The sequence below is a fragment of the Sebastes fasciatus genome, chromosome 2 (assembly GCF_043250625.1).
Source record: "Sebastes fasciatus isolate fSebFas1 chromosome 2, fSebFas1.pri, whole genome shotgun sequence".
In the NCBI taxonomy this organism is placed as follows: domain Eukaryota; kingdom Metazoa; phylum Chordata; class Actinopteri; order Perciformes; family Sebastidae; genus Sebastes; species Sebastes fasciatus.
In genome coordinates this window covers 14,645,570-14,668,765 of record NC_133796.1, presented here as the reverse complement: position 1 = coordinate 14,668,765, position 23,196 = coordinate 14,645,570, and the positions used below count along the sequence as shown (strand labels likewise).

The 23,196-nt window shown below is 39.0% G+C and overlaps 2 protein-coding genes and 1 long non-coding RNA gene across 4 annotated transcripts in view; 1 reads left to right on the top strand and 2 right to left on the bottom strand.

Moving 5' to 3' along the window:
• The window catches only part of cd276 (CD276 molecule), a 74,634-nt gene extending 63,270 nt beyond the window's left edge, over positions 1–11,364 (bottom strand). The window contains exons 1-2 of one of the 2 annotated variants that reach the window (XM_074611279.1): positions 11,064–11,364; positions 3,238–3,333 (exon numbers count right to left, since the gene is read on the bottom strand). In XM_074611279.1, coding sequence (XP_074467380.1) covers positions 3,238–3,319 — 82 coding nt within the window. In that variant the 5' untranslated portion in view covers positions 3,320–3,333; positions 11,064–11,364. The remainder of the gene's footprint in view (positions 1–3,237; positions 3,334–11,063) is intronic. The other variant, XM_074611271.1, reaches the window with a different exon arrangement.
• Positions 1–23,196, bottom strand: part of LOC141753017 (uncharacterized) — a 602,052-nt gene that overhangs the window by 313,560 nt on the left and 265,296 nt on the right. The gene's annotated exons all lie outside the window — the stretch shown is intronic.
• Positions 13,532–18,369, top strand: ubl7b (ubiquitin-like 7b (bone marrow stromal cell-derived)). The gene is made up of 11 exons (XM_074610840.1): positions 13,532–13,634; positions 14,382–14,564; positions 15,027–15,146; positions 15,245–15,330; positions 16,399–16,483; positions 16,587–16,644; positions 16,759–16,892; positions 17,151–17,200; positions 17,300–17,476; positions 17,640–17,753; positions 18,003–18,369. The coding sequence occupies exons 2-11, from the start codon at positions 14,390–14,392 to the stop codon at positions 18,141–18,143; spliced, it is 1,140 nt and encodes a 379-aa protein (XP_074466941.1). The 5' UTR covers positions 13,532–13,634; positions 14,382–14,389; the 3' UTR covers positions 18,144–18,369.

The following is a 23,196-nucleotide window of genomic DNA, read 5'->3' as shown; positions in this document are numbered from 1 at the left end:
CCCCGGAGGTGGGTGTCTCCCTGTGTCAGCTGCTGCTGCGATGCTTTCTCAGCAAAGTCAGTAGCTGTGATGCTTTCCAAGCACAGATCAGCATCAGTTCAACCCATTCATCACAGCCCACTAGGCACACAACAGACCCACATATGGCTCCGGGCCCCTCTTCCCCTCCAGAACTGCAATCTCGGCATATTAACCGTATCAATTTTTTAACGATCCCACAAGGCAGCATTTTCAGGACTTGTTGAAATAATCATGAGGTGCTTGTTGGGTAATGCACTCTGTTTCAATGAGCGCACTGTGAGAAAAGAAGAGCCCGGAAGCCGGTGAGACAGAGGCAGGCCAACGGAGACCGGTCATTATGTATGCATTGCGGCGAAACCAATCTTTGTTGAGCCTGTCCTCGATTGTTTTTAAAAGGATACTTCACTGGACGCAATCAAATTAGCAAGAACATCACTGATATGGGGTAATAACCCTAAATTGAATTTCTGCACAGGCTAAAGTGTCCCCTCTCTGCAGAATCAATTGCTGTGAAGAGAAAAGGAGGACAGGGAGAGGGCATTCATAGTTAGCAGACCTTTAAAAAGTACACCAGAGATGCAGGCATGAGCGGGCCATTTTCACGCTCCGCAGCCCTGCCATAATGTGTGCCTGCCGACTACTACGCTAGATGCAATCTATCCAATTATGCTAATTAATTTGAATTACCTTACAGCTCCCATCACCGGGAGTGAAAATCGGGTCAGCTTTCCGTTTCTGCATTTTTGCATGAATACAATTCTCTTTCATTGTTTGGGCGCTAAGAGCTGCACATGGACGAGCCCTGGCAGCCTAGTGGCTGTGCTAACTGAACAGAGAGTATGACAACAACAAGCAATTAGCTAGACAGCCTCCTGTTAGCTCTGCCACTGGCTGACACTGCTGTGTGCTGCGCCAAAGTGAGCCAAGGATGTTACTGTACTCGGCTGCGGCTCAGTCATTACTGTACATATACATTGACATGTCATGCGTTTTGCTGACATTCATAACCACTAAGGGTGCGGTAAAAATAAACCTAAGCCATTATGAGCAGCCAGCGGGGTCAAGAGGTCAAAGCCAGACAGAGACACACTTTTCTCACTTCTGCTTCCTCAATTTAAGCACACAAAAAAAAACCAACAACAACAACAACCCCGTACAGACAAGCCTCTTCTCCGCTGCAGTGACACAACAGCTGTGCAGTGCTGTGTGAGTAACATCAGGGAGAGGTTTCACAGAGGATGATCCATCATCTGACTAGTGAGTCAGGATACAGCTGGGAGCTACAGAGACAACGTTACTGCGTTGGGATGACAGTGTTGCTATGTGCCGTCCTTGTGTTTTTCTTCCGAGAAACGCTGTTCCCACACGATAGGAAAGTGTGTCGTCGGAGACGGCGAAGTGTAATCGTGTCTACCGATATGGGCACTTGCAGGAGTTATCGAGCAACGACACGGCTGAATACAAGGAAGATTACAGCCAGTAATCCCAGCGAGGGACCTGGAGACCTAGGAGACCCTGAATCATATCGACACAGACACGCACACACACACACAGCTGCTCATATAATTACACAAGTCTGTTGGGTTTCTGTTTGGGTGGCCAACGGAGGCAAAACATGGCTGTTTATAAATCAAAGGCAATCAAATTGACCTTTAATTAGTTACCCAGATAATTACTGTTGCCCTATACTGGTAAAAAAAATAAATAGAAACTGCATTCATTTGTTAGCCCACAATGTTATCAAGTAAATGCCACTGAATATCAATATATTAATTAACACAGAATGAAAAAATTAAGTCTGATTGAATTTGTACGTGTTGATCTGAAACGCACCTGAAACTCTTTGAAGCTGGCGGCTAATATTACACTAAATGAAATAAAGCACAGTGTTTTTGTATCATCATACAGCGTCACATGTGCTATAGCATCAAACTAGACTCCAACTAATTCACTTAGTGCTCCAGTTAGCAGAGAGAGAAACTGAATCATTGTGTGTGAGCTACAATAGCCCATTAGCCGTGAGTTAAAGAGCTCCATCAGTCCCCGACGCCTCCTCCTCCTCTTCCCTCCCGGTGAGAGGAGCGAGTCAGGCAGTGGATGCCACACAGACAGTAATGAGCAGGCCGCGGGCCCATTTGTGCTGGGAGAGAATAGGTCCCTAATGAACCACTGAAGACACTTAGGTCCACTGAGTCAAGATTGAAATGTGCCACTGATGGCCGATAGGAGGTTGGTGTCAGCTCAACCAGAGAGCCGAAAAGGGGAAAAAATAGCTTTTTTTAAATGATGGTGTTTTGGACGATAAAAGTTCTTTGTGAACTTTGTGGGTTTGCCAAAGTATGCTGAGTCCAGTTCTGGCATGCAGAAGAAACCTTTCAGAGCCGACTTCCTCCTTATTCTTCAGGCTATATATTAATATAAAGGAATATCATCCGCTATGAGATTTTAATTTACATTATGTGTCAGCCACACACCGACTGGTGTTAAAATATATGCACTGTCGACCCCTCTTTTGACATGCCCAATTCCCTTCTTTTATTCACCGCGTCTGGAGACGTTATCAAGCCTGCGCAGGCTATTTGTCTCCTTTTTTATGATGACACAAGTTTTTTCTTCGAGCACCATTTCTACTGAAGTAAAACTTTTGAGTGCGTGAGTTATGAATCCTCAGTTGCAACATCAACCACGAGCCTGCTTCCCGGTGTTATAAATATAAGAGGATGACTTCCCCACCACACTCCCTGAGTCACAGCAGAAAAAAATGCACTTCTAGCACTTTTCATCGAGGGGCCTCACCCTAGCCCCGAGCTCTATTCCTCACCTGTCTGGGAAAGGTCAAAGCTATTCTGTTTTACAAGCTGAATTATTAAAAAATATATAAAAAACACACTCCCATATCATAGAGTTGTAACCCTGTATAAACTCAACTTAAAAATGAAAAATGTCTTTTTACTCCCTGAGGCAGGACATCTATATAAATAAGAATATGTTCTTTGTCAACTTGTCTGGATGGATGAGAGTTTGAACAGGGAGGGTTTATAACTTTCAAACTATTGGCACACTATGTTTGGGAGTAGCCTCATCTGAACTGTTGTTTTGCCCAGTGAAGGGGGAAGACTAATAGGGCCTGCAGGGCATATTGTTTAACAGGCAGTGGCATTTCCCACTGCGGTGACTCTGATCTAATGGCAGGACATAAGCAGGGGAGACACCCACCCATAGCTTGGACGGCCAGAATTGCGGGCAGCAGGAGGGACAGCATTGTCTTCCAGGTTGGATTCGAACTGCAGGTCAACATCTTCAGACACAGCGCTGCAGGGAGAAAACACAGACACATGAGGAGGAGGAGGAAGAATGCAATAACACAGAACACAATAGAAGAGCAAAATAAGATAATGTGTGGTTAGAAGGGGGATTAAAAAGTGTCTTCTATGTCTTCGTTTCAGCTTGCTTGCTCTCTCCGTCGGTGGAGTTTGAGATGGACCAACATATTTGAAATGAGGAAGCACAGGCTATTTTGTAAGTCTAGATTTTTTTTGGGAGTTTTCACAAACTTATCTGAAATGTCCGAAGGTGACAATTTCAGTCTTTTTCTGTGGCCTGCTCAAAGCTTCTCTCTGTCAGAGGGAGTGGAGCTGTGATGACAAATGGGGATTTCCAAAGTTGACAGAAAAAAAGCCGAGCCAAGTCATCCTCTCTGCTTTCCAGAGGGAAAACACTACTTTAGGAGTGAGTAGACAAAACTATCCTCTCCCCGTCTACTTGCACTCTACCACGCATGAAATATTTATGAGATATTATTCTCAGAGAGATTGGTAGAGGTCACTATTTGTATCTGTATTTGTTGAGACAAAAAACTACTTTTATTTGTATTTTAGATAAAACTGGAGGTACTTTTTTTCATTGATATGAAGTCATTGTTCTACAGTCAACTACTGCATTATAAATAATTGTGTATAACGACAATACAACAGCAAAGCTCAAAATCAAATTCACTGTTGCAGTTAAAAGGTGTCCATTTTTGCTTGTTGCATGTCTTCTGGGATGAATGCAAAGCTATTTGGTAGATGTCAGACATTGTTGTATATTTTGGATAACACCAGTTTGGACATTTAAAAGAAGACAAAGTGTATATTCTATGGACTATAGCTATACTTTCCACATAGGTTTCTGAGCATAAATAATACTGAACTCTGTTTTTTTTTTTAATTAAACATAAAAAGAAAAGAAAAGAAAACTAATAGCTCGTGATTTGAATAATATCAGATTTTGGGCTATATCTCAAAGCTAGAGAGACACATACTGTGCATAGATGGATAAACAGTAACAAGTGTTTGGAATATTAAAAAGAAAAAGAGGAACACAAAAACAGAGAGAGGAAGAGAGGGGGAAGAGTTTCCTATTATAAAACTGACTCAGTATTTCAAGCACATGTGCGAGACATATCCTTAAGCAGGAAAGGATGTGAGAAACAATGTACCAACAGTGACATAATTTCTTAGCACACAAGCACATGGTTCTGCTTCCTTTCTGTTTCTTTACACTCATTTCCTCGTGGTGCGTTATCCTGAGGTCCTCCTGTCTGCCACATACTCTCTATTCCTCTAGAAATACCCAGGAGGCAGGAGTGTATGTGCCCTGAGAGAGTGTGTGGGAGCTGGATGAGGAATATTATGATTGATAATTTTCATCTTTCAAATTATTCTGATGGCAAACCTTTTAGTTTGTAGAAAGATTAGACAAGACAATTCATCTCAGTGTGGGTCACATTGTGTGTGTGTAAACTGGGTGTTTTGCTTTCAGTGTCTTTTATTAAACTACCACTGGGAGTCACCAAATTTCAAATCCTTTACATACAAATAGGAACAGTAATGTCAAGCTAAACATACAGTACCTTTAAGGCTGGCATTCAAGATGAACAGCACACATCAGAAAATACAACAGCTACTCATACTGCTGGTTATTATAAGCCGGCATAGTAGTTGCTCAGTGTTACATAGAACCACACATCATGCTATCAGAACAAAAGCCAGGTATCTGTGATGGTGAGTCAACCAGGGAGCAAGATATCCAATAAATATGAAAATAAAATCCACTTTTTATTAAAGGATTTAAGGTTTCAGCCATCCACAGACTTCAGCAGTCCTATTTTAACCATGTCTGGAATAACATATATATGTTAAAATACAGCTCATGTGTGAAAATGTTTTCTATCCAAACTAGTGTTTTAAAAATCTGTAGATCTGATGTAGAACGTTTTAAAGATCTAAAGAATTCTACATCCACAGTGCAGCATCAAAAACAGTAAAATATCTTCTTCTCTCTCTCTCTTTCATTTCTGTGGCTGTTAACAAACAACATAATGATGTATTATTTACCACCACTATTGTCTTAAGAGTGTAGCTGAATGAGTCATGGCATTTAGTTTGGCAGCACACTTTATACTTTATGATCACACAATGCTGTCATTTACATAGTTTTTTCTGTTGTTAAGACAACTTCTTTTAAGATCATTGATAGTAACGCCGAACGATTAAAAAAATATCTAATTGCGATTATTTTTAGTGATATTTCAATTGCAGTATGATTTGTGATATTATAGGAAATGATAATTTTTACATATGATTATTCTCATTTTCATTGAAAAACAGGAAAAACAACACAAGATGTTTTTCTTAAGTCTGTAGAATAGGATGTGTGGGTCAGGACATCTCTGCAGCATGACAATATTTAATATAAAAAGGTATTTTGACTCAAATTCAGCCTTTAAGAAATGTGATTTGAAAATTGCAGGAGGCCATATTGCCATTTGGCTAAAATTTCAATTAATTGTGCAACCTTAATTGATAGTGTTAAATGCAGTTGTTTGACAACAGAGAAATAAAATACTAATAGCAACATCTGTATTGTGTGTCTGGCAATACTAGAAAAAGTTATCTTCTAAACATTACAAAAGCTCATGCTTCCATATCCACACTGTCTTTCTTTTTAATATGTATCCACTTTTACTTTCAAATCAGTGAGATATCTGTTTTCACATTTTCCACTTCTTACACAGCATTTACAGTAACCCCTGTGGGTGTTTCCCAGCTTTGATGATCAAATCCGAAGACAAAGGTGTGGCTGAATGCTGTAACGTCCCAACAATCAACCAAAGTGAAACCATATGGTTGAGCAGCTAAATGTCTACATAAAACTTCTATTACAAGTTCAGCTAACTTTGTTTTGTTTTGGACATGTAGAATTATATTGTTGTCAGCTCTAGCTCAGCCTCGTGGCTGAACCAAAAACGTTTTCCATGAGGCTCCATTTATGGCTTCAGCAGCGAGGATGTGGCCAGGAGTGCAGCTTCATCACAAAGTTTCCATAACAGCTCAGTCACCACTTGCTTTCTGGACTTTTCAGAAGGCATCAGTTTGCCAGAGACTAACTCAAAAGAGACGCTTATAACACTATCTGAATCTCCCAAGATATTTACCCTCAGAGGCACCGAATATGAGTTATTCAAAAAATGTGAATAAATATTCAATGAATAAAAGGACCAGACACATATCACTGCCATCCTCTCTGTAAATATATCTGCACAGTATCCTAAGGATAGCCTGAACCGAAATGTGCCAACACACCAAACCACAGTCTGACTCTGTCTGTGCTGTCCAGACACCAGGAAGCCATCAAAGGGTATTTTACTGAATGACTCAAGCACTTTACCGACCCCATGCCGGCATGTAAATGCTTATTTCTTCCTTTCATTTTACGATTTAACTTTAACGACTCAGTTACAATGTCAGAGATCAAAACAAGCTGACCACACTCGCAACCTAAAGAATATAATGATGATAAAATAAACTTAAACTGCACATGGTTCTATTTTTTAAAAAAGAGCAATGTTATCCATCACAATATTACACCAATGTATTAAAACTATTGCTGGCTCTTTATTCAGATTTCAATGCGGTTCGTGGAATTAACTAATAATGGCGCTCTCTAAATTGAAGACCATTAAAATGGAAACGGCCACTGAAAGACTGTTTGACAGTCTGAATGTCTTGAATTTCCTTCGGTGATTGGTCGGCAGCTTTCGAGCCATAATCACCAGTGTATTTCATTTTGACACTGTGCTAAGCATTATTAAGCTTCTTACCGAGGTCAAAGGAAAAGAGAAATGATTCTTGAAGCATCACAGAACATTAAGATTTACTATTTCGCCATGGGCAATGCACCATTGCGGTATTCTTTCGAGGAATCCGACTGTGGTTTTCTAACGGTTTGTCTTTTTACTGACACTGCTGTTCTTGAGTCCACTCCTCTCCCGGATGACACGGCCATTCTTAAACACTATTAATATAATGAATCTGACTGACCTTCTGCTCAAATGCCTCATTGGCATATGGCTGGCACCATTGCCAAGCTCCTCAAACCATTGGGAACCATTCAAGCCTTGACGATAGGGACATTTCCAACCTGGAAGGCACCGGTCCCATCATCAAGGACCGCATCATGGGATGAAAGCGAGCCTTTCCAATCCATATGGAAGCAGTGGTGAGAATTTAGCAAGTCTGAATTCATTTAATGCAGGGAAATGCCCCCCATAGTAGTCAAGTCAACTAGTGCATTATTTCAAATTATACATTAGCTCGTCAAACTGAGAGAAAGAAGAGCTCCATAAACTTCAAGGAAGCTTTATGGCTCCGACGTTGTATGAAAGTTTTACTTGACAACTTTCTTTATAACTACTGAAACTCAAATTTACCATTCACACTCCAGGGATGACGTATTTTTGTAGACTAACCGGGAAGTTTGCATCGCCATGGTTCCCTCGACAAAAAGCCAATAGGATTTTTCCTAAAATAAGATCTGTGGCAAACACGCGTTTATGATACGTACACGTTTTGTTCAGCAAGATAATCTTGATAAATGATTATGATTTTTGAAGTGTGAATGCAATCCCCAGAAGTAAAAAGCTAGCATTAGGCGCATCAGCGTGAGTATACACAACGAGGCTGTAACGGCGAACGAGTTGGCAAGATGACGTACGGTCTCATTTAGCCACTTGTTAGCGACTGCCTTTTTAAGACACATAAAGGCTTCAAAATTCACGAGTGGGGTATTTATTAATGTATTTTATGTCATAGAACAAAATGTTAAAATCTCTTCAGCTTGCGTTAACCACAGACCTTATTTCAGGCGTCTAACTAAAAACCCATTGAAAAGACCCATTGATTTCCAGACGAGGGAACTGGAAGTGCTAAAATGCGAACTCATTTCCTGGTTTTAGGACTCATTCCTGTAGCACTCTATAGTTTAGACATTATCACTTCTGATTTTGCACATTGATTCTGGTTCTTATCAATTCCTGCAATTCCTGCAGTGAAAACAAACTGTAAAATGTCAAATCAACACTTTTTCATCTGATTTAGGCTGCCATAAACAATCATTTATCATAAATGACAAGATGTTTTATGATTCCACCATACTGTATCACAACCAAGGACCAATTAATCTGCATCAGCAATCAGGCAACAATAAAGGTTGAAAACCCGCCATTATCTCATCCACTTTGCTGGGAGTTGACCAGTGGCCAGCGGGTCTGAGTGAAGCCAATGTGGAAGTGCCTTAAACTTGCATTCTTTCTAATAGCCAGCAGGGGGCGACTCCTCTGGTTGCAAAAAGAGGTCTGATAGTATAGAAGTCTATGAGAAAATGACCCTACTTCTCACTTGATTTATTACCTCAGTAAACATTGTAAACATGAGTTTATGGTCTCAATCTCTAGTTTCAAGTCTTCTTCAATACAGATTGATGTTCATTTAGTAAATTATGGTCCCATTTAGAGTCAAATAGACCATAAAGCGGGGTATGATTTAGGGCGTGGCTACCTTGTGATTGACAGGTTGCTACCACGGCGTTGTGCGGTCTGAGAGTTGTCAATTTTTTTGTCTTAAAAACTTTAACACTCTATATGCCATTCATCAGTGTCATACAGCAATCCAATAATAAGCGAGATAATACACTACTAGATCGTATATTTGCATCTCACTGATAATTAGCAACTGAGGCAGTGAGAACCGTTGAGCACATGTGTCTTCTCAAGACCAGAAAAGTGTATAGGATCAGTAAGCAATGTGACAGAAACTTCAAAATCCTGCTATTGTAAAGCCAAAGTAACCTTTATCTTATGGCAGCTAGACATATATTATGTGTAATAATATGGAGATGAAATAATACTATGAACTGCCAAACTGCAATGCAATCCCATCCCCGGCAAAAAAAAAAAAATGTGATAGCGCATCTTGTACAATGTCAAATAACATCATTATCTCTCTACTATGTCAGAAATCAGTTCCTACACGCATCAGAACGGTAAATAATACATCCTCCTACATTCCTCAGGAAGCTGCACCAGCCAGCGGAGCACAGCTGTGCTATCATGTGATAAAGGCAGCGTGAGGCCAGGCAACATCCTCATTGCAGCCTATACAGAGTACAGCATCTCCTATCCTAATGGTTCCCAACCTTGTCTGCCTGCGACAAGTCTGGAAAAAATATGCATAGTTCAGTGTAGCGGGTATTTTTTTTCTTCTTCTTCTTTTTTCTATCCTGTTAATTATCTATTGACCCCTCTGATTTGTTTTGTGATCCTTTGTTGGGTCACGAATCTTGGGTCTTGTGACCTAGCCCAATGGTTCCCAAACTTTTTCACATCAAGGACCCCTAAAGGGCCACAAATTAGACCACGGACCCCATTTGATAAGATTTTGTTCCTGGGTCCCATCTGATAGGATTTTTGCTTTTACATGTTTTATTACAGAAGGTGTATGCTATGAAACCCATGACCAAAATAGTCATAAGAGAGATAAGATAAGATAGAACTTCATTATTACCGAAGGAAATTATTTTGCCAACAAAAGAACAACAACATAAGAATAAAAAAAAAAACACAACAGAGTAATACATATAAAGTGTATGAAGAAATATTAACACCAGTGCCTAATAGAATAACAATAAAAGTAAGACACATTTATTGTAATATTACGCATGATATTCTGTCATCGTGTTACTTATGGATGGAATTATAGTGAAAATAAATAAGTCCTCAAGGACCCCTGGGGGTCCAACTTTGAAAACCACTGACCTAGCCTATCCTGATACATATCCCTAAAATGAAACAAGTCCATTCGTTTAGTTGTGTAGATTATAGCCTACGTATGTTATAGCACTAGTGAGTGAGTGAGTGTTTAAAAAAACGGACTGACATATTCATATTCAAAGGATAAGTCTGGTAATATTTTACATTTTTCTGACTGTTCCAAACAAATCCCATGATAAGACCAAAAGTAACAACATGTTAGTCTGTTTGTTCATACTTTACTGCTTCTCCACCCTGACAGTGGCACTCAGGCCCAAGCCTATTTCATTTACACTGAAGATGTACATATTGTTTTAAAGATGATACTCAAACAGGTGTACATGGGTAGGTTTTTACCTATCTGTTAGTAAGGTTCTGGATTTATTGGGATTTGTGGGATTTATTAATAATCAAAAATAGAGAATATTATCAAACTTATTTTAAAATGTGGTTATATATATAATATAGTTCAATGCAAGACTGGGGATAAAGAAGGCTAGCTTACTAGTTATTTTTCTGTCCCCATCTGGAGTTAAAGAAGTGGCTGTTAAACAGATTAAATTCACTCTGATGATGCAGTGTCGATTTTCTGTCAAATGGGGGCGCAGTTCATTTCATTCATAGACAGTTATTAGCTCCATCTGTGAAACAGTATACTGAGTATAAATTAGCTTAGCAGGCCTCTCTATGTCTTGCTTAAAAAACTAGAAACAAAACTAACAGACACATGACACACAGAGCCAGAGAATAGAGCCAACTATGTGGACCAGATACCCTGACTGAGTTCATGGGGTTCTTCTGCTGCCCACCAGACCAGCTGTTACGCGTCCAACCCAAGTTTACAGTGATCTGTTTCATGATAACATTCCTGGTCGCTCTGCTTTCAAACACACAATGTCTCAGGGCTTCTTACCACGTTATAGGAGAGCGAAATTTAGAAAACCATCCAGCGGCGCTGACTCTTCTCTTCTCTTCTTCTCTCCGTCCAGCACAGCCCGACGTGTTTTATTTTCCAGTAGAGTAGTTCATTCCTCTTTAAGACAAAGCACTACTACTAGATCTGCTGCCGACGTGATAACAGTGTGTCTTGACGGTGGATGAAGCTGTATATGGTGTGTTTCAGGGTCTGCTCCATTGATTTGGGACGCTTCTCTTCAACAGAAACCACTCCTTGTTGCTGCTGCTTTGTCCAGCAGTGATGTCATACCGAGGGGAGAAACAGAGTCTCCAGAGTCCCGACCCCCGGGTTAACCATTTGTGAACACACACCGGTATATCTACCTCATCACATACAATATGCTGTGTTATAAATGTAAGTTTTAAGCACTGTTTTTGTCTGTGGGCACCCGAAGTTACTTTTTATCTTGATATTGGATACATTGTGTTGGATTATCATATGGTCCTTGAACGTATCACTGTGGTTTATATGAAGCGCACATATTTATTATAGGGGCTTATTATAGGGCTAATTGGCAGACAATGTGGGTAGTTGAGGACAAATTATGTCATAGTAATAAAGTTAAAGAAGTTTCCTTTGAAATTTTGCATCACATATATCAAGCAAAAAAAGACATTGGAGAGATTTAGATTATATATTTAGATATATTTGATATTGAATATTCTGTCACTTTCTGTGAATTAGAAGAAGACACAATATGTCATTTGTTTTTATCAATGTACGTATACCATAATATTTTGGGTGGATGTTGGACATTATTTAAGAAGGAGAAATGGCAAATAATTCAATTTCAGGCAAAGGACATTTTTATGTGTTTTGAAGTTAGATGAGAAGGAAACAGATATTATGTTCTTTGTACAGTTAATTCCACATTCACAAGAAGAGACGGTCGGACGTCAAACCTAAAAACATTAAGAATAAGAAGGCAATCAAAACTAACTATGTGTTTGATACATTTATTTTGATTTTATATTTTTCTCTTTATAGATGTATATATTGCTATTGTTTATTGTATTTTATTTTATTTTATTTTTTTGATTTTTAATGTACCCCTGGCATGAACAGTTTTGTATGTATATATTATTATTGTACTTATATTTTGGAAAATAAAAAAATATAAAAAATACTATAGAGCCTACCTGTTAATATACCTAAGCATATGCCTCCTATATTTATAAAAATAATTTGATTAATTCATCTTGAACAGGTTGTTGCCGATGAAATTAAATTTTTTCTTAATTCATGCTATTGCATTATATTGGCTTAGATTTGTGGTCTTTACACGTATAGCATACTTTCTAAGCAGAGATTGGTCTGATAATAACACTTTTAGATTGACCTAAAATGAGACATGCAGACCATAATAACATTATACTGTCTGAAATCACATTTCCCCTGGACATGACAGCTTTGGAAAGAATATGCAGCAGGAAAATCAATTGGGAACATGTGGTATGCAGTTCAGGGGGGGGGGGAAAGTAGATATTTTACTCTTAAAACACTGTGAGTGTCTATAAAGTAATGCTTGATGTGATTAGTGATTTAATTTGGTTTAACGTTAACAGTTTTCTCTTTGTCCAAAAGATATTTTTGGGAGGTATATGGATGAGGAAGAGTTGTGATAAGGGTTGCGTTAAGGGTTGGTTTATATCTACTTTTTTAACTCCGGATGGATATGTGGGTTGTAACTAAACTTGGGACGCTGTTCATATATTTAATTTGGGATGTAAATAAATCTGGGATAGTTTATATATTATATTATATTATCATTCTATGATATATGAGTTATTAGAGGAGAAGTGAGAAAGGGGTAAGGAAATAATGTCAAATGTTTCAAAAGTCGCTTAAAGGGTCATTTAATTGCTGTCTTGTAATTGCTTTTCCCCATGTTGTCCATGTATCTGTTTTTATGTTTTTTATTTTTTCCCACGCACAATGTTGTTTGGTTTTGATTACCCAGAAGTCTTTATAGATATTTATATCAATATCCTCCTCACAAACACACACACATACACACACACGCACGCTTATCTTTTTTGATATATTTACTGTTTTGTTATTGTTGTTATTATATATATCTTGTCCTAATTGTTTATCACTATTATGTAGTCATATTATTTATTTATATTAATCTTGTCTCTAGGTGGAGGCTTCTGTATATTATTCATTAATTGTTTTGTTATGTTGTATAGTCTTAAATTGTGCAAAACAAATAAACAATAAACAAAAATATAAGTTTTACTTCTACCTACTCCTTTTCGGACACTATTACTCTTGTTTTGTTTGTTATTATTTTTGTATCTATTTTTATTTATTTTTATGTTCGAAATAAAGTCTTTCATTCATTAATTTGTCTTGAGGTGTGTGTGAGAATGGAAGGAGGAGATTTTAGGATTGCCAATTCTTAAAAAATACAGTGAAGGACGCAGAGAAGTGAAAGCTCCTATGTTTGGACAGTGCACGTAAACGTAACACAGACCACGTGGCTACAACCAGGAAAAGAACTAGAGTGTCAACAATAAAAAGGTGAGTGAGTGAGCGCTTCTTTTACAAACACTACAGATGACCTGGCGTTTAGGTTTCACATTTATTGTAATGTTATCAAAAGGATTGTTGTAAACCAAGGCATAATATACGAATAGCTCATGTTTAATTTAGCAAATCGACAGTTTTCTTTTAGCAATAAAGCTAAACAGCTAACTGGGGTTAAGCAGGTTTGCTAATGTAACTATTCATGTCAAAATAAACCCCAAAAGATAAAGATGAAGGTGATAATTCATTTTGTTTTGAGTCCCTCCTCTTAAAAAAACATTGTTTATTTTCTATAGTATCTGGTTATGAACAAAGTGTCATTATGTTATCTTCAAATGAAAGCATAGTGGAACTATAATGTATAATTATTAGCTACCTCAGGCTCACACCAGTAATTACTGATCAAACATGTAGTTAGTTAACTAAATATATATTTTTAGGGGATTCATCTTATTTTATATTAGTTTATTGATGTTGTGTGTATTTTTGTTCTCAAGTATGGTTTATTATGAGATATTTTTATACTTGAGGAAGGTTGTCTGGCACCTCAGGGATGCAATCCTAGTGTTTCTGTGTTCGGTTGATGTATTTGCTTCCTAAAGAAGGGGATCAACACGTTTAAACAGCTAAATGTCAGCATTTCAAGAAAAATAATTAGAGAGATATCATATATATAAAGAATTTCAAAGAGGTTTAGTGATTTAATTGTGTTAATGTTGTGTTTGTGTTTGTGTGTAAAAGGTATAGAGATGACTTCTTCAGAATGGCACCTGTCTTTGAAGCTGGTGGATCACCCCAAATCCACCTTCCACTTCCCAGACATGATGCCAGGAGATGTCCCACCTGGAGGATACAGAATCGCTACTTTAAAACAACTTGTGGCAGCACAGATCCCAGACTCCATCCCAGACCCTGAACTAATAGGTGTGTTATAGCAACAATATATTATATAGTTACACCAAAAACTAACAATAACCTGATATTTTCAGGTGGAATTTCATTATTTCATTCATTCATTCTCACTGTGCAATATAATTTTCCACTTGTGCAATTTTGTTAATAGTCTGTTTATTGTCTATACTGTATATACTGCTCCTATTTTTATACTTCCTTCTATTTAAATGGTTCATATTTTGTTACACTTTGTTTAGCTCTTTTTTTACTGTGTTAGCTGATGCATCTTGTTTTTTGCATCTTGTTTTTTGCACTATCTCCTTTGCTGCTGTACACTGCAAATGTCCCCACTGCGGGACTAATAAAGGAATATCTTATATTATCTTATATCAGCTGTGAATTAAGTGTTTCTGTGTTTGTGTGCTGTCAATTTATGTCGTATACATATTGTAATTTGTCCTTAAAATGTTCTCTATTCATGTCTCGTATCAGAGCTGGTCCACTGTGGGCGGAAACTTAAGGACGACTTAACTCTGGATGCCTGTGGGATTCAACCAGGATCCACATTACACATCCTCAAAAAGATCTGGCCGGAGCATGGGAGCAATTCAGGTCTGTCTGTTTGTCATTTTTAAGTATTGGATAATAAATAGTGTTTAAGCTGGCTGAATCTGAACATGTGTGTGTGTGTGTGTGTTTTTTTTTTCTAGAGCCTGTGAACAGAGCAACTGCAGCCAGGGAGTTCAGGGTGTTTCATGCAGCTCTTCACTCTCTCAACTCGGCCTACAGAGACTCAGTGAGTAGAAAAAAAAACACACACAGGGGCGCTGCCCGCGGTGACACCCATCTCTGATCGAAAATAGTTCAAATTATGTTGCATTTGATCTACTTAGGTGCTTAGTTTTAGAACATTATTTTGAGAGAATAGTACAACATATCATCCTTCTTGTTACAACTGAGGGGAACAGGTTTAGATTTGTTTTTCTTCTATTCAGATACATTCAGACCTGACTTAACAATATATTTGAAATGCGCCGATTGACCTACTGTGATCAGATTCAACTTCTCTTCTAATTCTAATTATGTAGGAAAACTGGGACTGTTGCTTAATACATATTTGCACAATTGCCATAAAGCTAGAGAAGAGGGTAGGTGGGTATATGGAATTCGTCCTCTCTTCAATCCGAAGTTGTCTGAGTTATCTGACATTGCCGATAAACTGTATCCTGTAGGGTTAAGTAGCTTTCTAGGTTGTCATTCACTGCCGAATGCAGGAATGCATCGGGGTGTTTGCACTAAACAAATGTTTGGACATACACATCCTTGACCTGGAGACTATTTGGCTTTGGTGATATGGATTGTCCTCCACTGTCACTTGGGTGCAGTTACACCTGTGTTCACAGCTGTTTACCTCTTGTTGGATCACCCTAGATTTCAGCATTTCAGTGTACGTGTGATCAGGATGCTGGGCAGCTACGAGCTGGTCAAAGATTAATCCTCAACAGGAACAGGCTGACAGCTTTCCATGGCGTGAACCTACAAGGCACAAACAGTTTTTGAACAACAACATGTGTGATAAAGGCATGGTTCAGATGGGAATGGGCATATTCTTCTGACATAATTAACTGGTACACTATGAGCTAATTACTTGTATTGATATTTATCCATAGGTATTGGCACAGATGTGGATGGAGATATGTGTCAGCTGACCAACCTTTTAAATCACAGCACGGCACTCAAACAATGTTTTAACCACCCTTAATAGACATATTGTTCTTTGCTACTAGTTTACTATTCATTGTTCTTCTACTGCTGCTGCTGCTAGATTTACAAATAGGACATCCTGTCTTTTCCCTTCATGTAGGTATATAAAATGCTGACAAATAAAGAGTCTCTGGATCAGATCATCGTGGCTACACCGGGGCTCAGGTCAGACCCAGTTGCCCTAGGTAAGACCTGCTGAGTTTTATTAATACTGCTATGTCATCTCATTGTACCATGCAAATATGCAAATGGTAACATTTCCCCCTAACGCCCTCTTTATCTGTCCAGGGGTGCTCCAAGACAAAGATCTCTTCGTGCAGTTCACAGACCCCAACATGCTGGATGTGTGAGTGTCTTTGTCATTGGCTCTGATGTGATGCATAATAAGTGAGTACAGCGCAGACACACAAGTGGAAGGTAATTTAAATCAACATCTATGCTTTTCTTTCTGTTTTTATAGATTGATCTCTTCACACCCGGCCCTCGTCAACGCCATCATCCTGGTCCTGCACTCTGTGGCAGGCAGCATGCCCGCTCAGTCCAGCGCCAGCTCTTCTCGCAACGTCTCCGCCAGTTCATACAGCGATATGCCAGGTGAGCAAAGGATGTAAAAAGAGGCAGAATCTATGGCAAGAAAATCGCTAATAGTTATATCCAGATATTGAAACAACTGATTTGAAGCAGAGAGTAATTTAATATTTTGATAAATTGCAACAGATATCTACTGGCAATGTAGTGTCTGCCCTTTTAAACTACAGTATAAGTAGCAATTTTGAACGTAAAAAACAGTTTTCAATCCGTTTTTGTTGTGTTTTCACTACAAATGTATGAATAATTGTTTTTATCTGGCAGGGGGCTTCATGTTTGAGGGCATGTCTGACGATGAGGACGATTTCCAGTCTGTGAGTCACTCTGCTCGATACTCAACATCAGATATCATGTACAGGACAACTGATGATGCTAGGGTCTATTTCTGTGTGTCTAAATGTGTGTCTAAACAGGGGAGCCCAGCAGGTCCCTCCCACAGAGCAGGAGGCTCGGCGGGAATACGGCCGGTGTCTTTGAGCCACAGCGGAGCGACGGGGCCTCGACCGATAACGCAGAGCGAGCTGGCGACGGCTTTGGCCCTCGCCAGCACTCCTGACAGCAGCGCGGTCACTCCAACGACTTCAAGCCAGGTAAGATTTTTACATTTGGAAAAAGATAGACACGTGTAGAATTTACTTGAGATTAAAATATGGCACGTTAAAGACATTTATACGTATTGAAAACATGATCTCTGGCACATTATTGCAGATGAATACATGTATCTTTAGTTTTTCTTTTCTGTTTTTGATATAGGCGGACCCCTCGAGTGGCGTAGCCCCCATGCCAGCAGGGACCCCAGTCAGTAACGATCTCTTCAGCCAAGCTCTACAGCAAGCTCTGCAGGCCTCCAACATGTCTGCTCTACAGGTGAGGCTGGAAACTCACATAGGAAATGTACTTTGACTTATCAAATAATATTTCAATGGTAACTGTCCTGCTTGTCCTTAGTGGTAGAGGATTTGTATTTTTTTGTGGTATCAGTGTAACGTGTACTGTACTGCAGCTGTAATGTTATTTATGAAGAGCTAAAATGAGGCAGGACTGAAAATGATTGGTGCTTTAGTTGGTCTTTTTAGATAAAATGCATATTCGGTGAATGTGTTTTTGTCCTGCTAGGGCCGCTGGCAGTCCCAGATGCAGCAGCTCAGGGACATGGGGATCCAGGATGAGGAGCTGATGCTGAGGGCGCTGCAGGCCACAGATGGTGACATCCAGGCTGCCCTGGAGCTCATATTTGCTGGAGGTCCAGGACTCTGAGCTCATACCCCCACAGACAACAGCTTTTATAGAGGATAGAGAGAGAGCAGGAAAAAGCATGATAAATTATGGCTTTAGACATACAGTATACGGATTTGTTATTATTACCCTGTTTACCTCATTTACATACAGTTTCACATCATCTGAGCTCCACAGAGGGCATGACAGCTTTTCCTTATTGATGTGACTAGACTTGTAATAAATGTAATCATGCTTACCTCATCCACTCCTGAGCCCGTCTTCCTGTTATTTAATAGGAGGCATTGACCGTAAACATATTGCATTGGTCTAGTCAGTCAGAATTCTTTATTGAACTCTGTTGAAATGCTGGTGTGCAATTAGTATAACGTCGCCCTGTGCCTGTTCACATTCCTATTTTCTTGTTTGTTTGCTTCTTAATTTTACAATCATACATAATCATAACATTTTGGGGTTGCAGTTAGGGGTGTCGCAATATAGCAATATTGATAACTTTTTTACTTAGTGAAATATCGACATCATGTAAATAATATGCATATGATAATATCGTAATATCGCCTCTTAAATCACGCTTTTGTACAGTTATGGTTACAGACTCTCACTCTCCACCTCCCTACACTCGTATTTTGAGTTTAATTCATTTGCCAAAAAGCAGACAAAACGCACAATAAACAAAGTTCAATATGAATATGACTGATAGCATTATTATAATTTTTAAATGTTATATAGATAATATAGAATAATATAGATACAGTGATTTCTTTTGGCAGTAAAAATCTGATATTGTGACAGCCCTAGTTGCAGTATTAAAATGTGTCCCTTATTCTCTAAAAAAAACACACTTTATTTACCAAACCTATGTAATTCATGTATTTGTACACTAGATGGCAATGCAGTAGTTTATTTCTATCCAGACATGCCTGATTATCAGAAGTCATCCTAGCCGACACACTGCTCGTTTATCTGCTCTTTCTTCTTTTCCCTAAATTTCAAATCGTGCTCTTGATCTGCCCTCTGTCTTTGATAAATGGTTGTTATAAATGTTGTAGTTTTGGGCTTTCATTTTTCAAAGAAGGCAATATGCGTAGACAGCCAGTAACATAAAAAGCAAGTTACACAGATAAGGTGATGGCTTCATTAACATCCTGTGAGATGTTGTGCTTGCCAGAGCTTTGTTAACATTAACTGAGCCCCCCTTTTTTTCCCCCCTCAGCCTTATTACAGAAGGCTACATTTGCTTTGTCTCGTTGTCTCCCATCAGGGTATTTTAGGGGAGGACATATTGCGTGCCCCCCCTCTGCTACCTACCGTTCTCCATCTACAGTAATTGCCCTGCTTAGTTTTATTACTGCATCTGTGAATGTGACAGCTCAATCAGCGGATTGCCCTTTCATGAGCACAGCACCCAAACAGCGCTTTGTGTCCGTCTGTCCCCATTACCGCTTTATATTCATGCACACCTGCGGGCAATTTCCACCTCCAACTGCCTCCAAGGGTATTTTAAAAATAAAGCATTTCCACTGTGCTGAAAGAAACAGTGTCACAGTTCCAACAAAACGATAGTGAATAAAAGTGACATTGTCTTTCCAGCACATTAAAAAGGAGCACTGATAAAATAGTGGGATTTCAAACCAAAGCAGTAGCAATGTCGAATAGTTTTGCATTGATTTCCATTTAGACTTGTCTCTGTTGCTACAGTAGTAAGCTGTGAAGTCAAATGTGGTATGAGATGCAGCACACACATTAAACGCTATTGTCTGTTTACTGTTTTTTATGCATAGGCTGCCATCACAAGCCTCATAACTGCAGCTTTCAGGATGTTCTGAATGATTTACTGTGGGAAAATCATGTGAAGTTGTCATGGAAACACTCCGTCACACATAGTATAGAAAATATCCCTTTTGTTGTCAGCTGTGAGAGTAGTATTGACTACATGTAATCTCTCAGGACCTTGCCTGATATTAAATCCTCTATAGCCACCCTTATGTGAAGAGACAACTGACATTATGAACCAATAAGTATTGTTTGCACCTGCCGACTCTTTCAAACCCTCTTCATCAAGGTAAGACATTTAAGACCAAAAACATCTGGAGTATATTTATTTCACTAAAATGACAGGAATAAAGATAACATGGCAGCAAAATATCTTCCAACACATGAGAGAAGTGAATCTTTACATTTTTTTTTTTTTAAAGAGGACCTATTATGCTTATTTTCAGGTTCATATTTGTATTTTGGGTTTCTACTAGAATATGTTTACATACTTTAATGTTAAAAAAAACACTTTACTTTTCTCATACCAGCTGTGCTGCAGCACCTTTTTTCACCCTCTTTCTGAAACGCTCTGTTTGAGCTCTACACCTCCACCGAAATGCCCATCACCTGCTCTGATTGGTCAATTGGCCCACTCTGTTGTGATTGGTGAACCGAACCAAACTCTTTGGACTCTGCTCTAACTGTTATAGTGGAGGAGAGCTTGGCGTGCCAAACTAGCCGCTAGGCAGATATTATGCAAAATATGTTACTTGGTGACATCGCCACATTACGGTGGGGGAGAGTAACTCCCTTTTGTGTGGACTTTGGGCTTTGTACATTTGCAGATCTTTTACATGCACAAAAAACTATATAACACACAGAGGAAAGGGGAAAAGCAGAAAAGCATAATATGTCCTCTTTAATGGGGGATAAATTGCACCTGCTGGTGGCACTCGTCGTCACAAGTGAACCACCAACTTTGAAGATCTCAGAGGGAGCAGAAATAATGAACAACATGCTGTTATTTCTCTTTCTTCGTCTATTCCCACCTATATACTATAGTCCCTCTTCATTGGGTTTTGCCACAGTTATCACGCCACACTTGGTCAAAGAGGTTTTGAATAGCGATGAAGAGACGCATTATTCTTCATGTTTGTGAGACTTTCCCTATGTGTTATTTCCTTTTTAATATGCTATCACAATGACACTGTGCTGGAGGAATATTTGCAAAAAAAACCCACTTCTGAGCAGGAACAGGAAATGGCTTTAACAACTGGAAAGGTGTCTTCCTAATGAATGAAGCCTGCAGCTTTGAAGCTGGCACAGATCTGCCCAATTACTCCCACAGTGACCTGAGATTCAGGTAATGAGCAAGGTTCTGCACCGTCTCATTATAGGCAATATGTTAAGCCAATAGAAATCATCAATGCTAGACCTTTTGAAATGGTGTAAAAGCTCCTCTAATCAAGCCTTCACAGACAAGAGGGACAATACCAACACTATTCTCTCCAGATGAAATCCTCCGACGTGCCGGAGGAGGAGGAAAGGATGGAGTTGGTATAATGCCCTCCATCCGCTTTTGTCTTTCTGAAAGGAGGCAACTCATGTGTTATTAACATAAGGTCTGTTACCTGAGATTGCTTTCTGCCTGGCGTGACTGAGCGGAATATGAAATGAGCTCCTGATGGACACGAGGCCATTTTATCCCCTTGTGGGCCATTCATTGCTTTCAAGCCTTGCTTTTATTCTTCCCCCTTCTTTTTGTCCACAAAAGCGTCTTTGATGCATTTCATCCCAGGTGCTTTTAACCCTCGAAAGATCTTCTCTGGAGGAGAGCAGAGCTGCAGCAGAGGGAGAGGCAAAGATCATGAACAAGCCACAGGGAGAAACTTAAAACAGTAACTCCACTCCTTGAAGAAAATCAACTACTGAATCTAAAATGACATTTGAAACTGACATTTTCAGAAGTAATGCAGTGCATAATCATGTGATAGTGCTGTTGTTGAACAATGTTGTACTAAATCTCTTTTTGCATTATTATTATTAATGTAGAAACTAGCCCAGCCATTTCCAAAGAAAAGTATCTATAAAACAAATAAATTGGCGCAATAAATGTTCCCTATTGCACACAGACAAACTGCAAACAGTTTCACTGTCAGAGCCACAAAGACAAAGTACTCACTATCTGGCTCTCAGAGGCCAGACTTGAGATGTGTGCATTACAGATTGAGTCTACTATCCAACGACTCGAGAGACTGTGAATGTATTTTCTGTGAATGTCTGTGCCCTTCTTGAATGCCCGCCTGATGTATTGCGGCCATAATGTGCAGCGTAAAAAGCTGCTTCCGCTGTCACAATGCAACAGTTCTGAGAGGGATTTTAGGGTAAGGGATTAGGGATTTCACTGGTAAAATTGCTTTTTAACAGAACTGGACTCTGAGCAGTTTCATTTGTAACACCCCAGAGGGAGGGATAGCTCGTAAGTATCGTAGTGATGTGTCTGGCTGTAAAGTAAAGTAATGCAGTCCAAAAAAAGGACAGCGTTTGCATGGGAAATACGATAGAAGCAAATTAAAAAACAATTAAGACAATCAACTAGATTGTTTTTGTTGTTGTTGTTGTTGTTGTAGCAAAGCATCCATGAAACACAGATTTGCTGGTATTCTTCTATATGTCAGCACTGAAATAGAGAAAATATAAAGACATTGTTCAGTTGGTACACTTCCAGTTGTATGATAAAAAAAGAATTGATAGCATAACCTAGACGGCCTTTTTGTCAGCAGGCAAGCATACAATTCATCAAATAGAGAATTGAGTTTTCAACAATAAATAAGTAAGTACTTGGGTTTAAAGGTGCTATTGATAACAGTGATAACATTCAGCCACTAGGTGTCGCATTCTCCCTCCCTCCACCCGTTCTATTGCATTTACTTCACAACAAGTCGTTGCCAGGCACTTACCGTCAATCTCAGCCATTTATCCTTTTTTTTTTCACACTAACTGTTGACCCAGAGATACCATGTGATACCAACTTCATTTTACTATTGGCTCACAAGCCTTGTTAGAAGTGGGAACCAAACATCAGATATCTCCCACAGAGATAAACAAAACATTAATTTTGGACCCGCCAAATTTTCAAAATGATCAATTTTGCCATACTTTTATGCGGCATCTTTCTACAGGCTCTGTGGATGAATTATTATTTTTTTAAATATTCGTCTACATAAAAATGTTATCAATAAGACCTTTAAATTTGACTCTTTTTAATTTATTTTTTATAAAGGATTTTTACCAGTGTTCCTATACCTAATTACAGGGT

Excerpts from the sequence above, each read along its gene's own strand:
- ubl7b (XM_074610840.1), top strand. The coding sequence starts at position 14,390 with ATGACTTCTTCAGAATGGCACCTGTCTTTGAAGCTGGTGGATCACCCC. Across the intron at positions 16,893-17,150 it reads TTCATACAGCGATATGCCAG|GGGGCTTCATGTTTGAGGGC; the intron begins GTGAGCAAAGGA and ends TTTATCTGGCAG. Across the intron at positions 17,754-18,002 it reads CCAACATGTCTGCTCTACAG|GGCCGCTGGCAGTCCCAGAT; the intron begins GTGAGGCTGGAA and ends TTGTCCTGCTAG.